The sequence below is a fragment of the Sylvia atricapilla genome, chromosome 2 (assembly GCF_009819655.1).
Source record: "Sylvia atricapilla isolate bSylAtr1 chromosome 2, bSylAtr1.pri, whole genome shotgun sequence".
NCBI classification, from domain to species: domain Eukaryota; kingdom Metazoa; phylum Chordata; class Aves; order Passeriformes; family Sylviidae; genus Sylvia; species Sylvia atricapilla.
In genome coordinates, this window is record NC_089141.1 from 13,044,871 (window position 1) to 13,062,844 (window position 17,974).

General features: G+C 39.2%; 1 protein-coding gene across 6 annotated transcripts in view; it reads right to left on the reverse strand.

Annotated features, from left to right (window-relative positions):
• The window catches only part of POU2F1 (POU class 2 homeobox 1), a 102,829-nt gene that overhangs the window by 46,964 nt on the left and 37,891 nt on the right, over nucleotides 1-17,974 (reverse strand). The window contains exon 1 of one of the 6 annotated variants that reach the window (XM_066340847.1): nucleotides 769-986. The exons of 1 other annotated variant lie outside the window; for it this stretch is intronic. In XM_066340847.1, the coding sequence (XP_066196944.1) occupies nucleotides 769-886 (118 nt within the window). In that variant the 5' untranslated portion in view covers nucleotides 887-986. Of the gene's footprint in view, nucleotides 1-768; nucleotides 987-17,974 lie in introns of those variants that run through there. 4 more of the 6 variants (XM_066340846.1, XM_066340849.1, XM_066340851.1 and 1 more) reach the window with 4 other exon arrangements.

Below are 17,974 nucleotides of genomic sequence, written 5' to 3' on the forward strand. Positions count from 1 at the left end.
AGTTCTTACATGAACTTATATGACGGAATGAAAATAATAATAAATAAATAGATAAATAAATAAACATTGCACTTCAGGGGGAAAAGCCTTGAAAATAAATAAAATCTATTGTAAAACTGTGATGATCCATTACTATAAATAACTTTAAAAGACACAAAGAAGGAATTATGGCATGTCTGGTCTGCAGTCCTGATGGAATCTCAGTGCAGGAAATATATTATCCCAGTAACCTTAAGCACAGCTTGCAACGGTATCAATGGCAACCACTGTGCACTCCCCCTTATTTTCTATTACACACGAAGAACCTTGCTATATTAAAAATACACAGACATAACATACATTCTGTTGTGGAATGGCTCAATACAGTTACTACATTCCTTCAACACTTAGGCTCCCCCTCATTCATTTAAATGCTTTAAAATTCGTAACACACAGATATGCAAGTCAAGTCCAGTGTTTGTCAGAAGGCAAATGCTTCTCAGACTGAAATCCTAAAAGCAAAAGGTCTGTATTAATATCACCCAAGTCTGTGCAGAGGAAAGGAATTCTCCTGGAGCGAGGGAAAAGAGGAAAACAAACAAACAAACCAACCAAAGCATGTATTTCCCTGGTACAGATCGAGCTATCCATCTAGCAAGCAGCTACTTGCTGCCGATTCACTGGTGAGCTTCAGCCCCCCAAATACCTTCTGCATATGTGATTAAGCCACTATGCATAGTCAATTTCCCAGCCTCGGTGTCCATAAGAAAGAGCTGAGCTGGTACCCACCTAGAACGTAGTCGCTGCAGTCCAGCATTGCTGTGGTATCCTCTACAGGTTCAGATAGTCCAAGGAACGGGAGAATGGCAATTTCTATCAAATCTACACTACTGCTCTGACTGAGCATGAAAGGGAGTGGGGAGGTGGGGGGAGAAATACAACTTCAGTTACACCATAGCAATCTTCAACTGAACAGGGAAACTTCAGTTGCTGTGTGGAGTTTTAGTCTCTCCTACTAGCTGTGTCTGACATTGTCAAGGCGACTGAAGCGTGAAAAGTTCCCCTTTTTGTAATAAAATAGAAACAAAGATTGCAGCTGGCAGTTTCCATAATGAAGCTTAATCAGTATGCGCCTGATTAGGGCCTTATGCAAATCTCCTCTCGTTAGCACAGCAGCCAGCACTTTGAAGTCCATGAACAATTCATTTGCAGAGTACACTGAAAGCGCTCCCTGCATAATTTAAATCACGGTATAAATATTTATCAGCTCATTTGCATATTAATTGGCAGTGCATGAAGGGAAAAATTATCTCCCGAGTGCCAGCATAATAATTAGGGAACAAAATGAATTTTCTTCCAATAGCTTGGCTTCTCAGCCCTAACTCAAGCACGGTACCACAGGGGATCAGGGAGGGGAAGAGACAGAGTTCTGTTCAAATGCCACTGAAATGACACGTACAAATTAGAAACAACTCTACAGACTTAAGCACCTTTAATCTTATTCCTGCTGGCAACAATAACATCAGTAATAAAGGGGATTTGGAAAAAGCTTTCCGCACAATCCAAATAATCCCACGAAAACAATTAGCAAGGTAGAAGCTGAACACAAAGCTGTCAAACCGGTGCTTGCACATCTGCGTGGAGTTTTCCACATCCAAACATGCACTGTTTCAGCGAGGTCCCAAGCAGGGAAGAGAGTCCTACCAGGGCAAGGAAGTGGCACGATTCTCTTTAAACAGCTAAAGAGCTTGGTGATTCATTATCGGGTAATCCCTTTGCCACGGCCAACTTAACAGCAGTGGATATGTCAAGTATTGTGTAACATTTGACACCCATTAATCTATCCCGAGTGAAATCAAAATAGATTTAGTCTTTTGCTTTCCAATGCCTTTCATGAAAAAAACCCAAAAATCTATTACTAATCCCTTCAAACACATACACAATATGGCTAAAGAAAGCTTATTGCAGAGCTATGGTTTTTGAAAGGGGCACGTCACACCCACGTTGCATCTTTGAACCACTCAGTGATAACCAGAACGAGCTTGCAGCTGTGACCACAAAGTACACTGGAGCACTGGAGAACTGAGAAGAGCCTTTGGTCTACTGAGAAATCAATCTTCTTTTCCAAAAGTGGTCCACTTTTGGAAAAGTAAGTACATGGACTAACTATGAGGCTCTATTAAACCATTTCAAATAGTTTGTTTGCCACTTAAATACTCGTGTCCTAAACAGAAGGAACATTTATATAAAAATTCAGGCGAGATGTGGACATCATAAAATTTATTACTCCATATTCTGATCAAGAAAAGGTAGTATGATGATGCAGATGATTATAGGGTTGAGCCACCCACTTCCAGGCGCTAATGTGAATTTAAAGAGTATGTTGTTTTTCTCTTTTTTTCCTTTAAAAATACCCTAGCTGTACTTTTCTTCTCTGCATTTCTGAAGTGAATTCAAGCACCACCTCTCCAAACAAGAGGGAGTGAGAGAAAAGAGACTTCTCAATCATCCAGTACTGACTAGAATTTATTTCCACGCTTGACCTCTTCTTCTGTTCAGGTTCATATCTCTACTTAACACAAGATGTTCCCAGCTATATATTTAACATGAGTGATCTACACTTGAAAAAGATTGCAAGAAGAGAGGGAGAAGGTGCTCCCTACCACAGGGAAACAACTGCAGGTGCTGAACAGGTTTTCCTAATACCTTGTTTCCAACTTGGTTTTCTACTCATTCACGTGTCCCACTGAGACCTCTGAGGCACGTCTCCATGGTTCACAGACCTTCAGTAAACTTTACTCCTGCACACACGCTTTTGGAGCGCACGGGGAGATAATTCGGTTGCTCTATGGGAAGAGCCTGGACAGCGATGGTGCAACAAACCAAGCACTTCAGAAGGCAAGTGCGTGAGCTGAGGCAGCAGCAGAGCAGGACAGCAGAGGCCTCCTCACAGCACAGTGTGTTGGGCTGGGGGAACGCAGGTGCAGCCCCGAGAGCGCAGGAAGCGGCCGTTAGAACCGAGCACCCGTGTGGCCATGGCTCATCTGCCTCACAAACATCAACCCCCACACAAATCTTCACTGGAGCTGGAACGTCCAGCCCAACTGAAATAAAAATTTATGTGTTGACCTGTCAAACTAACAACTGGCCAAAAAAAAAAAAGAAGACAAATAAACAAAACCCACCCCAAATCAACCAGCCAACCAATACCAAACACCATAAAAAACACAGACCAAATGGTTCTTTCAGGAACTACTGAAAGAATGACTACTTCATTCTTTGACAATTTTATTATCTTACCTTTTATCTAAGCTCATAGAATCATGGAATGGTCTGGGTTGGAAGGGACTCTAATGATCACACAGTTCCAACCTCCACCCGGGGAAGGGATACCTTTCACTAGACCAGCTTGCTCAAAGCCCCATTCAGCCTGGCCAGGAACACTTGAAAGGATGGATATCCACTTTTTGTTTTAATCTGGGGTTTTTTTGTGTTTGTTTAAATTTACCATTGACAGTCTTAATTTCTGCTGTAGTAGAGAAGGAGAATGTCTAGGGAAGAACAGTGCCTATCTCTCTGCTACAAAACCAGTGGTGGAATACATTAGTTTAATGTTCTCTTCAAGTTCTGCCACAACATTGCCCATTCTTTTCTTTATGGCTACTTATTAAAAGTTACTTAACACCCTGAACCAAGGACATACTTCTGGTACTCAAATTTAAGCAAAACAACACTCTGGGCTTTGCCCACAGTTTCATTTTCCCTCCAAAGGCACCTCTCAGAAGAGAAAATGGTACACCTTGTGATAAATAAAAACCTCTCCACATCTTATGAAACTACTTTTTTGATATCTCAAAAAATGTGTCTCTCCTCTTCAGCCAATTCTACAGTTTTTGCATTCATGATTTTTTTCCCCCATAAACCTATTCAAACTCTTCTTTAAAACCAAAAGAACTAACACAGAGCCATATATGACAAAGATGGATTTTCTTCAGCCAAACACTTTGAAACCTGCAGATAACATTTCAGGAGACTCTTTCTACTCTTTTGGGGGTTTTTTGGGGTTTTTTTTTTGTTGTTGTTGTTGGGTTTTTTGTTTGTTTGTTTGTTTTCTTTTCTTTTCTTTTTGGGGTCACTTTCTATGTGTTTTCCATACCACACCATTTCAAATGAATGTCTTCCTTCTGCAGTCTGTCCCACAAATATGTCACTTTCTTTATTCAGTTATAATGACAATATCTGATTCCTTAGTAACTCTGGTTTTGGAAAGGCAACATCATTTTTACCTGCAGACTATGCAACTCTTGTTTTCTTTACATGGATGTGTTTCCATATATTACTAAAATGTCATTTACTACATGCCCTCGATGACAGGTAAGACAGCTCTGCCCCTATCCAGCTCAGTGACAAGCATGACCTTTGCAAACTTCAGGGCCAGCACTTTCTGATGAGATTAGCCAATAAGCCAACTCATTATTTCCCTTTTAAACACTGGGAGTGAAGTGTACTGGGAGTGAAGTGCAAAGGAATACATACAAATGGAATACAAAATACAAGGAAAGGAAATGCAGTATTAACTGCAACATTAGCATGCTGCCTTCATTAGCGTATCAATGCCTAGGACATCTTACCTTGAAGGTACTACATTTTAATTCAAGACATTTCCAAGTCTCCATGCCACAAGCCAAATGAAACCTAACAAAAATTTCAACAAACAGAACTTCAATGCACTATTAGAAATAATTGTAAAAATCACATACTTCAACAAAATAAACTGTTACTAAAGTTGGCACAATCCTCTTAGAGTAATTACAGACAGCTAGCAGTCTGTTCATAGCTAGGGCTGCAAGCTAACTCCAATTTTAGCCACCACCTTTGACTGTGGCTAACAGAATTGATTTTATCTGAAAATTGGTAAGTTTGCTCTGAAAGCCAAAAAGAGCAGTTGTCTGGAAAAGTCAAATAAAATTGGCCCAGTTTAGAATTCCTAGTCATTAAGCAATTGCTATGAATTGGAATTTTAGTCTACATCTAATTTTACTTCTCACAAACTCAAATCATAACTATCCTTCAAAACTCTCAACCACACAAAACGCCTTTCAAAATTCCTTTGTGTACATTTTTGAAGTAAATTAAGCATGTGGAGAGCTAAGCAGGAATGCTAATTCATCTTATCAGTGCAGGACAGCGGATACTTGTAAGCACCTGATACATTCATATAAAATATATAAAAGGGTTTCTGTGGGTTTGGCTTCTTACGCCTCAATTTATTTTTGTCCATGGAATGTAGCAACTACCATGGATTAAGTCCTTTTTTTTCATAGAAAGAAAACTGTGTTCATGACAAATTTACAATACAACCAACCACATGAGGGAAGGAAAAAAAAAAGGGGGGGGGTAGTGATACAATGAGAGAAAATAAAATAAATACCCTTATTAAAAAAATACAGAATTATAACTTCCACAAGAAAACAGCCTTATTGGAAACTCACAGCTAATTCTGTCATTCAGGTGCACCATCTGAACACTTCTGCCCTGCCTTTACTGCCTACAAGCCATGGCACTTAAGAAAGCATCCATATTATATTTACATAAAAGCTTTTCTTTCATCCTGTTGAATATTTTCTTTTCAATAGAAAAGGACACAAATTCTGTGCAGGCAACCCTTGTTGTCTAAGTAAACGTTATTGTCATAACATTTACTTAGAAATGATGGAATATTTTGAAGAGCAGCAAACATTAGGTCTTTACGTCTCCCAAATTAAGCTCCTGTGTTCCACTCATTATGTTTTCACTTTTTCACAACTATTTCATAATGGCTTGAGACTTTTTCGTGTTGTTTTGAGTGAGTTTTGTTTATTTACATGCATCATAAGGACTGACTCCAGGAACTTAATTCAAAAACCAACCCCAAGTGTCACACCTTCAAGAACCAATATGTGTTGTTTAACTACCATGTTCCACCTGCCATAGAGCTGTTGCACATTAGGACATTTTATTGTCTTAAGGGCATTCACCTCCTTCCAATTTAACTTGAAGTTAGCACAGAAAATTAACAAATCATGCTGATTCCACCACACTTCAGGTATGGTTTAATACCATTCATTGTTCCAGTAAACTAGTATATGAAAAGTAATATACAAGCTTAAGCAGGATTTTTTAAAAAAACACAGACACACACAAAAAAAACCAAACTGTTTTGAATTTTTGTCCACTTATGTGGGTCTCATTCTCCTTTAAAATTATTATGTTGTCAAATCAAAAATACTTCATTCTGACAAGTACTGAACACCTTGGGTAGATGTTTATCGTCTATTAGTTAACACCTCTTGTATTTTATTCCTTTTGCAGGATTTGCATGCCCCACATTGCTTTACAAAAAAGGGCTGCAGGACAAAGTAAAGTCTGAAAAGAAGACTGATGTGAAGTTGCTTGAACAAAACACAAGGGAGGGTTGGAGAATGAGACCAGTAAAACTTCAACATTTATGAGAATTAGGAAAAAAGCGACAATTTAAGGATGCAGATCTGTGTTATAGTATACTGAGGAGGGAAAAAAAAGGCCATATTACTTCCCCCTCCTTCCTGACTCTCTCCTCTCCTCCTCTAAACAAACAAATAAAACCCAAAAACAACCTGATGAAAAGTTTTAATGGATGTTGCATTTTGAGGCAGCTGGAGAACTTGGAGCACCATCAGGCACCAGCCCCATGAGGAATAGGGTCACCCCAAATTTTCCCTGGCAGGGAACACCAGCCAATCCTCATGTATCTCTTGGACCTAAAATGGGGTCATTTGTTCCCACAAATGACATTTATGGCAATGTGTCCTCTCCATATGTTACTGAAATTGTGCACACATTTGAATGGGAAAGGTAAATGCAGTTTATACTACCAAAACACCAACCAATAAAGGTGGAATAAATACTGGTAGTTTCAAACTGTTATTGCAATACATACTAAATACCGCATATTTCAGAAAAATAAATATTATCTAATATGCAAATCACAACACAATTGACTTGCCTTGAAATATGAAGAGTACTTATGCCAAGCTCAAATATTGAACAGAAATATTTGTTTTAGCAGCTGTATGAACTATTACACTCTGGAAGCATCACTGTATGTGCATTCCAAAAGCAATAATTCTGCCTCCCTGTGACCACTCACACAACAGGGACAGGCCCTCAAAGCTTAAAAACATGATTTTCAAACTCACCTCTATATTAAAACATAATGCCTTATGCAAACACCCTATTTCCCTGGTCTCCACTTTGCCAAAGGAGCAATTACTATCTGGCTTGGTGAACAGGGGCTCTACAAAGAAGAGACTGATTCAGTGTATGACTTAACCACACAGCATTGCTCAAATCCCAGAGCCTCCACACCGCTTGTCATTAACTACACTACAGGTCACTCTCAAAATACATAAATCAAAGTCACGGGTTTAAGCTTACAATGAGTCCTGCTGGAGCCAACTTGACTCATCAATACCAACAGCCCTGACAGTACTTAGCTCTAGTTAGCTAATTAGAGTGTTTGACAAACAAATTAACAGCAAAAAGCACATGCAAAATCTCTGCAGTTCATCGTATGAAGTTGCACGGCTGTTGTGCCCACGCTTTGCAGGAACTGCTTTTGCTCTCTCTTCCTTAATAACTACCTCAAATCCAAGGAAGGATATTGCTTTAATGCCCTCAGCACACTGATCCAGACACTATTAACACCTGTAGGAACCACAAGACATGTCATGAGAATGCTTCTTTCTGAAGCTTAAATTATTTGATCTCAAAAGAGGAAAAGGCCAAATTCCAGACAAGCTGCTTTGTATGTTACAAATTGAACAAAAAATTGCCAGATGCAAGATCTGAAGAAAGAAACAGAGTTATTCACACTGCAGACACTGATTCCATCCATCAGCACACGTATCCAAGTATCTATCATTTTGGCTGCTCAGAGGTAACATTACACTATATTTGCCATCAACCAGGAAAAGAAAATAATACACAGTGGATCTGGATCTTTAATTTACGATAATGTAAGAACAGCAGAAAGTGAAAACCACAGTGTAACTATGCATATAAAGTACCACCTATATGAGCTTTTCCAGGAGATGTTCACAACCCAGTTTTGCCCGTTTTAGCACCTATGCTGTGCTAAAGCAGGAAAGGCATTGGTCAGCTTTTCCAGGAAATAACCAGCAGACGGGGTTTTCTAGAATGCTGAAGGGCAGGCAGCACGACTGACACCTGTGGCTGTGTTTGCAGAGGATTTGCTGGGAAGACATGCACACTTGATTTGCAGGCCCATGGACACACCACTGAAGACAGGAATGTCTTGTTTATTTCTCCAGCAAATCAGAGAAGAGGCAAACTCTTCCACACTGCCTCACTTTCTGTAACTTATTTTGATTGGAAATGTTAGCTTGACAGGTGCAGAATCCTCTCAAAAACAAACGAACAAACCACAAAAACATGATCTACTTAAAAATTACAGAGTAAAAGAAGACAATTGAAAAAAATACATCAAAAGGCCTAACTAAAAATTTTCAAAAGTGATGCCCAGCATACTTAAAATCTTAGTTGTCCATTCCTCAATAAAACACAAGTCTCATATATGCTTTTTTTTTTCCCCACAGAGAAATCAAAAATTAAAACCAGGACGCTTAATTTAGGGCCCTGTCAGTACCACAGCCATGGCCATGAATGCTGAGGCAGCAAAAAGCAGCTGCCCTGCTGCCTCTTACACAACTACACAAGAGAATTGGTCTGTCCTAAAAGTCCTCCCACTACAAGGAGAAATAGTAACCCAAATCTGGTTTTTAATCTAAGAGGAGAAATGTTTACCATGGTGGAACACAAAGGCAGCAAGGATGCAGAAACAAACAAATGGGAAAGATGGTTTCAGCAGGAATATTGCCTTAAAACTTTCACTGTCTACAGCTTCACTCCACTCCTATGTTACACATCCATCTCATGAATTCTGTCACACAAAATTGTATAACAAACAGAAGAAATTAAAATCTCACAAGAACTATTTATTTCCTCTTTGGGACATTGACTCTCAGCCCTAATGCTGACAACTCATATCAATTAAGTACACTTAGACATGCACACACCCCTCCAATGCCACTCTGGAGAATACTCTGATTTCTGGTCTCACACGAGCCATTTCCATGCTCAAAAATGGAAATGTGATTCCTGCACCATATAACTTAAATAACCTCTTATTTTCATCAGATGCATTGAAGAAGGCTTAGAATTGCAAGGTTTTGAAGGTAAAGAAAATGGGGAGTTGTGGACTGACAGAAGCAGCAGCAGAATAGCAGCTACAATTATAACAGTAAGTAGTTTAGCGCAGACCCAGCTTAGAGCACTAAATCCCAAATTCAAGGAACTGTTCACACAAGAATTTAAAAGAACTACTAATAACTCTAAGATGTCTAGATAGTAGACCAATCTACAGAAATTAAACAAGTACACTTCATAAATGTCTGAGACCTCTATATAAAAACACTGTAGGCTGATCCAGAGCATCAAGCCAGGCTGAAAACTGGATTTCCCAAGGGACACCACAGCTCTGGTGACATTAACAACAGATCAGAATTGAAGCTGTTTACAAGCAACCACACATTAACCCTCAAAATTTTTCATATATATATATAGAGAGAGAGAGAGACAGAGAGAGAGTTGATCTATAAACATATATACATACACATAAATATACATTGTTGACATATAGACATACATATTTGTTTATACATAATTTGTGTTTTATTTAGAACATATATACCATATTATATACAGTATATACAATATGTTTATATTAATTTTTAATAAGGTAGTGATCTCAGATTCCTCAAAGCTTTTAAGCCTACTGTTCTGAAAATAGTTTATATGTTCTGTTTTCCTTCAGAAAGGTACTGTGACACTGCCAACCCAGAGGAAGAAATAGCATAAAGAACAAGTCAGCACACAGTGCTGTTTTCATCACTTTTGTCCAGTCTTTGTCAAAAAGCAAGTTGCTGTAGTGAGAATGAACAAGCAAGAAAAAAGTAAAGCCCTCAAGTGGCAGGATACCATCATCCCCAAAAATCCAGCCACAAACACCCCAAGACCTACCAACTGACCACTGCTGCTGACTTGAATGAAAATCATTCCCCAGCCTCCTTAGGAAGTCAGTCACCACTGAAAGAAGAGCAATTCAGTATTCAGAAAAAAACCCTCAAGCTAAGCTCTCCAGCAACACTCAATATTGCACTGACATTTTAATACTGCACTGAGTTGATCTCACATGCCGTTTTAAAAGAAGGACCTGCATTCCACATTGCTTTCACAATCCCTCACCATCACAGAGAGATTACTCATTAAAAATGCAGAGAAAGTTAGTTAAATTCCAGAGAATTTGCTAAGTCGGGGGCAATAACAATAATTTAAAAAAATCCTCTGTGACAATAACAATAATTTAAAAAAATCCTCTGTGACATTTCATTTCCAACAAGCTTCATAAAACTGGTGAAATGAATGAAAAAAGGCTACAAAATTCAGAGCCCTGCGTGAGCCTGCACGAAGCGTGAATAGGAGCACCTTTTCCATCCAATGTGACAGTCTCAAAATGACAAGCCCTTTTTTGCCCGCCTACCGGCGAGTCCACACTCCTCTTTTCTTCTTTTGAATTTTCCCCAACTTAAATTGAATGCAAATAAACCAGGTGTGGTCCCCAGAGCAGTAATCTGCAGACAGTCCCCACCGAGTTCCCATAGCAACTTGCACAGCTGGCCAGGAGAAAGAGGTTGTATCTGCTTCATATTGGCTACAGAGTTTAAACACTCAGCAAGTGAAACACCAATTACCGCATCTTGTAAAGGAAACATCTACTAAAAAGCACATCCATTTTTCCTTGATTAACACAGGAAAATAAACCTCTGGATATGCTCCTAGTCCAGCGATTGCTCAGCATGTAAAGTGAGTATCTGCTATTTAAAAGAGGAGATGCCTGCGAAGGAAATGGCTTCTCTTTTTTTGCTGCAAGGAACTGAAGTTTAAGAATCACCACAGCATTTGGAAAATGCCTGTCAGTCTGTACCTTGCCATCAAGAAAAAACACAGCTGGAAGAGAAAAGCCAAAAACTCAAATCTTCTCAACAAGTTATAACACTTCAACAAGACAGTACCTCTCTGACAAGTGCTTTGTAAAATTTCAAATTTTCACTGTACTCTTCCTGTATCAGCTTTCTAAGCCTCAGTGTAAAAGTCTGAAGTTACTCTGTGACCAACAAACAGCTGTTCATTCCATACAAAACCCGCCCTTTGTTCTTTACGTACAAACACGGATCTCTCCTTCTATTAATTCCATGCCTTGCCGTGTCCTGCACTCACAGCTCACTACTTTTGCCTGCAGCTCCTCACCGCAGCCCTCTCACTGTGTCCATTCCATATCAGCTGGCTAAACCACCAGGGAGAAGGCACTGGGGCTGATTTGGAACCCGGGGAGGGCTGACTGGCCACAGATACTGGTCAATCCACCAGAAAAGCCATACAGAGAGATCCAGGCTTTCTCTGCTTTTCCTTTGGCACAGCCACAAGCAGGAAATCCCTCCTCTCCTCAGACTGTGCTTTCAGGTAAGAACAGCCCCCACAGGCTTAGGGGAAAGGATGGGCACAACTATCCCTGCTAACATCCTACGGCTCTTGGGAAGCAGAAACACAGATGGTACCTAAGACACCGCCCACCCTCAATTATAAATCAAAGACTTTTTGGGGCAGAGGATGTTGCTAAACACCAAGTAACCTTAACAGATCTTTCTCTGCCATGAATCTGCACTAACACCCCATGGAAGCCCCAAAAACTTTGTGGAACCAGACTGCAGCAAGGAGTCCTACAGTCTAAGCATACCATACAGAACATTTTTTTCTATTTTGCTTTGAATCTATCTTCTTCTTTAGGACTACTTTAACATCCCCTACTTCTTGTGCAAAAAGAATCCATGAACTGTAAGCCTCTAATCCCCCTCCACAACACTTCACTGACTTCTGCCATTTCCCCTCTTAGCTCTATCTTCTAGGATGGTAATTATTCTCATCTCGTCAGCTACATAGTTGTTCATTAAAAGTGTGAATGAAGTAAAAAAATAATTCCTCATGCTGTCTGTTTTTAATGTCCGAGGAGAAGAGCTGCACAGTCTAGTACCCAAGAGAAAGAAGCACTAATGGATTGTGGCACAATGCTATCTTTTCTTATATTGTTTTGCACGCTGATCTCTTTTGGTAAGTCTTAGCATTTGATTGGCTTTTTGACTCCTTGTCAAGCATGAAAATACAGCAGTTATTTCCACAAAAAAATTGTAATATGGAAGATCTCATATCTGAAGAATTAGGAATCCCTATATTAACTGCACATAAACTCAGGATCTTATCTCTTATTCTCTAGAAACTCATTGAAACATCAATTGTTCAATTTGGTATAGAACCCTATATATATAACCTGTTCCATTTGATTAAAACTGGACAACTGTTTTTGAGGGAGAATGGAAAGGAAAAGTTAAAAAGACATAACACAAACCTCTCTTTCTTTTGGAAACCTGGTTAAGTAAAAAATAACAACATGATGCTTATCAGACCCCAAAAGAGCAGGAGGTTGATAAGAAACAGACTTAGTATCAGTCACTCCTGTTTGTGCTGACTTTACAAAATGTCTGTCCTTGTACCTGGCATAACCATCTCTCAGTGATCCCTACTCTTCAAGGAGGACATGGCAAGCTTACCCAGGAACATTCAGCCTGTAACTTCACAAGAGGCCACCATTATGCTAGTTATCTTATATGAGAATGTACATTTATCTAGGAAAGGGGAAATATAAACAGGAGCAGTTCAATCTGCATATTGGACATTAGCTATAAATTTTATTCCTCCATAACACATACAAGACACTGTACACCTGTGAGCTCTTCCCATCATCCCACCTGTGGGAACTAGCCTTAATCCATCACTAACTTGAAAGCTGCTCATTTGCTTAAGTACTTTTGGTTTTCTTCTCTACCCTTTCTGCCTTCCAGATTTCTTTTCTTTTTCTAATCAGCAGCACTTCAAAGAAACAGCTGAGCTGGTGGCATTAAAATGACCAGGGAAACACACAAAGCTTTGGCAGGGCACAACCACTGAGCAAGAGAAACATGCCATTAAGTGTTAAAAATGATGACTGTAAGCTCTCTCAATTGGGGAAAAAAAGGAAAAATCACAATTCATCAGAAGGAAGAATAAAATAGTATTCCCCTATACACCTGACATAATTTGCACCTTAAGAACCACACCATATTAACACTGACAGTCGACTGCATATTAATAAAAGCCAGAGACTTAAAAACTGAAGGCACTCTGTATTGCAAGCCAGTAAGTTTCACATTTTACAGGAAGAAACAAAAGGGGCATACAACTGGCAAAGTCTGGAACCTGAGAGGCTGAAAAATGAAGAGATTTTACACTGGAAGTGAACATGCAATTTTGAAAGAATTAGTAGTAATACCAGCTAATACTGGTATAATAAATAAATATTTAATGTCAGGTGTTAAGAAGGAGACACTCTAAATGCAAATTTACTCATGCACACACACGCTCTCTGCTCTCACTCATATGTATCCCTTACACCAACAAAGAGGCAAGTTTTGTACCTCTCAAAATTACAGAAGATTTAAGTACATATTGATTCTGTTCTCTACAGCTCTTATCTCTGCTGTGCTTCCTTTCATGTTATTTGTTGCATGCTGAGGACAAACCGGCACTGAAATTGCCCATATACAATTCAAATGTCATTTGACCAACTCTAACCCTATAGATGGTACTTGCTTATGAACAGCTTAAATAGGGGATGGAGGGGAAGGGAGAAGGTAATAGGGATGAGTGAAGGTTTTCCTTCTCATGAGACCTGGAGACAAACACAACATTTTTGTAATAAAAGAAGGCCATTGAGCACCTCCTAACTTCTACCTCAACTTCCAAATGATGGATTAGATTAAGAACAGTCTCATTAACACACTCTAGTAGACAGAGCTATAAACCACTTTCTTAGCTTCAGCTGTTAATTGGCAGTCCATTTTTTAGAAGACATGCCCTAAGACTGAAATCACCAGCATCAGTTTTCAGCAGCTGGATCTTACTGTGCACCTTGGGCTGGCTAAAGAGGCTCCCTTAACCACAAGACCCTTTACATTCAGTGAGCAAGCCACTGTTCACTAGGTCAAAATTGGTGTAACCAAAGATTCTTAATTTTAAATTCAGTTTGACAGGCTTTTCACATTCTGCATCCATCACATCTCTGGCTTTGTTAGCAACTCTCCTGATGTTACAAATTTCCTAGCAGCACCATAAGGTTAGACTCTACCATATTTGTAACTCATGTTATCACAGGTATTGCCTCCCTCCAAAAGCCATTTCCTGACTGTAATTCACCACAATTCAACTCATTTTAAAGTGTACGTGTTTCACAGCACAAGCTCCTCTACTAAAAGTGAAACCTACATCTTTCTTTGCTAGGTGTTTAGCAGACACTCTATTTAGCTGAATTAAAATACATGAGTAAGTTGCCATAAAAAAAATTGGTGACTTAGATCCCTTTGCAGTAATGGACCTGGTAGCAGCAACTCCACCAGTATTTGCATCCAATGGAAACTTCACCACTGAAGTTTCCATACTTCTTCCTGATCACTGGCAGATAGAGAAAGCACTTGCTGAAGAAAAAGACACAGCCAGTAGATTTTGACTTTCCATTAACAACTGTATTGAGATTTTTCAGTTATCCTGTCCTTAATCCTTTTAGTATGTGTTACTATTGATTTTGTATCACTTTAATTTGGTAATCAATGAAGTAAGCCATTCTAAATCACATACATTATAAAAGAGTGCATTTTATCAATACAATTACAAAACAGAGCTTTAATCTTAACAAGAACTGAAAAGGCTTACAGCAAATTCATCTGAAAATACTTTCTCTCCTACCCCAGAAAATTGTATGAATTGACATTAGATTATTTTTATTGACCAAAAATTGTCTATCAGCAAACAAAATTATCTAGTTACTCAAGCGAGTGCCACTGACCTCCAGCTTTTAAAATAAAACTGACCTATTTTTTTGACATTATTGACTCACTCATTTTTCCAGCCCCTCTCCGCAGCTTCCTTGGTCACTTAAGATTTACTGACATCAACAAATACATAACATCAACAAATTAGTTTCTTTCCAGTCAGTCTAAACTACTAAATGCAAGCTGCCTTGTCTCACAGATTTTAGAAATCCAACTCGTGCAGTCTCTCAAGCATTCCTCTTCCTCCCCACTCCCATTTATTTTGAGAATGGCATTTTTCTCCCCATTTTTAGGAAACACTTAAGGCCACTCAAAAGCAGGTGAGCAGGTGGTGATCTGTGTAAGAACAGAGGTCCTCACCCTTTTGCACATTTCAGAAAGTGTCCAGGGACTACAACTCCTCAAGCTGGTCAGTCCACCTAACAATTGTCTCTCACCAAAGAGGGGAGTGGAAATACCACAATTTCCTCAATTTTGGGGGCTTGGTGTGGCTTTTTAGCACTACTTTATCAGGCCAGAGAGGTGTCTAACTAGTGCACAAGTTGACAAATGGGGAGCAGGGGGAGAGGTGCTGCTGTGGTGGCTCACTTTGGCTTATGAAGTCCTACCTGCAGAGACATTCATCCTACATCATGCAATAATAACAAGTGTTGTATGCAAATTTTGAAATAAAGGCATTCAGTGGTATCACTTGAGCTCTATCAACTTGCTAAACATCATCAGGAAAAATAGAACAGGGCATTCCAAACAGTTCCTTTTGTACTTGTATTTCATTAGCTTAAGAAAGATAATTCCACATGACTACATCAGAGAGTGCTTCCCAAGCCATGCCACTGCCTCTCCTGCTTATTTGCTAACCAGGACATGACCACAGTGGAGAGAAAAAAAACACAGACTGCTATTTCAGGAGAATACAGAGAGCAAACTGGCAAAGATGGAGCTGGAATCCTCCTAAGCCAGCAGAAAGACATTGAAGACCAGACCTCCATTTGGACTCCTCTTTGCCTCATCAGGAGGGGGGAAGCCATATTAGGTATTTATTATATTGATTCTCCAATAAACTTTTTTTTTTTTTTTTTTTTAATCTAAAAGTCTACAGCATCCTTCTAAATAGCAGAATATGGACAGCTACTTGTCTGTCAAGCAGCATTCACTGATGGACAGTAGTTACCCAGTAGCAGAGGTACAATTTTAAATAAGCCATCTGAATTCATTATTTCATTTCCCTCATTTTTGTATTAAAATAGCCATCAGTACTGCCAATACATCAATCAAATACAGCCATGAATTCACCATGAGCAGTGCTCTCAGAAATTACTTGGCTGCAAGAGTCAACAGGTGCATCAGGAAGTCTCTTCAAACAGCATTTCACACAATTCCTTTTTCATATTTTACTTCACTAAGTAAATTCAAAATCCTACACTATTTCTTCAGTTGACAACTAATCTACTTTATGTGTGCAATGAATCATCAGTTTGCCTATAAAATTAACAATCAAATTAATGATTAATTTATTAGGGATTTTGTCCTGCTAATTACAGAAACACATGTATCATACTATAAAGGCCCTTTTTATTGCTGCTGAGATCACCTTATTTGGTTTTAACACTGATTTTTACTACTTATTTTATTATTAACACACTTGAAATCAGATATACATTCAGTTCTCAATCATGTGCCCATTATTTTAGCTGAAGTTTTAAACCTCCCCAGCATCAATTTGATGTTCCACATGCTCCTCACTTTAAAAATTCACCACACACCCCTACTGCAAATAATCACCCTCGCTATTTCTTCATCAGGTTTCTGGTTACACTTTAGTGGTGGCAGACCCTGGCCTTTCTCCACAGGGTCTCTCTCCTGGAAAGAGATCTTGTGCACAACTAAATTTAAACTGTGCTTCCCTAAGCAGTCTTTCCAGCTACACATTTCTAACAGACAGCATCTGTTTAAATGGTCATAAGAATTGTTGCAATGAGATGAACTGCTGAACCTAAAACTTGCGTGACTGTGATTAATATGAGGTACAAGAAACCTCACAGAGGACACCCATGGAATAGCCCACTTACCAGAGAAGTTTCTTCCTAATCCCCTTTGGTTAGCACTTTATTTGTTCCCTGTTGTATAATGGTTTTTCAATTCTTTACAAAGGCTTTACAAAGCTTTCATTTAACCTAGCATAATGTACTGTAAATGAATAATCCCTTTTCTTTCCTGATCCTGTTAATCTTTTGGCCTCAGTTACATCTCTCAGCAGTGAGATGCAAATGTTAATTATGCAAGAAGTATAAGATCTGTATTTTGATTTCCATCTGTCCAATACAAGTCCAGAACAAGACACAGATAACTGAGTGCTTTCCTATCACCATGGGAACATGATCGCCAGGATCATACCAAGAACGTCTCATACTGACTCCCAGAAGCCCCAGTCAAGTACCTTCTATCCATCAGAGCCTCCTTTATCTCCTTTGTTGATTCATATTTTTCACAAACCCCTGATTATTCTTGCTATAACTCAATCTTCCTCCGGGCTGCAGAAACATTGTCTTATTCACATAACATCTCCCTCTTGTTTGCATCATGTGTGTCAATTACCTCATCTACAAAACACATGTAGAAGTAGTAAAAACATTTTATTAACGTGGTAGTGAAAACAACCAAAGCTGACAAAATTGTAGGGCAATCCCCTTTTCCTCTGGTCATCCCATGATGACCATGGAGTCACCAACCCATGACCATGGGGTCACACCAGCATTCAACTCACCCCACGGCTGGCATGATTAGCCCACAGAAGTGGGTATCAGAAAATTAACCCTTCTGAAAAACAATTCTGGCAGCTCAGTTCCTAACCTGGATGCCTGCAAAATCAGACAAGCCCACCAGAGCAAATGCCATCGAGGGTGGGACCAAGCAGAATCCAT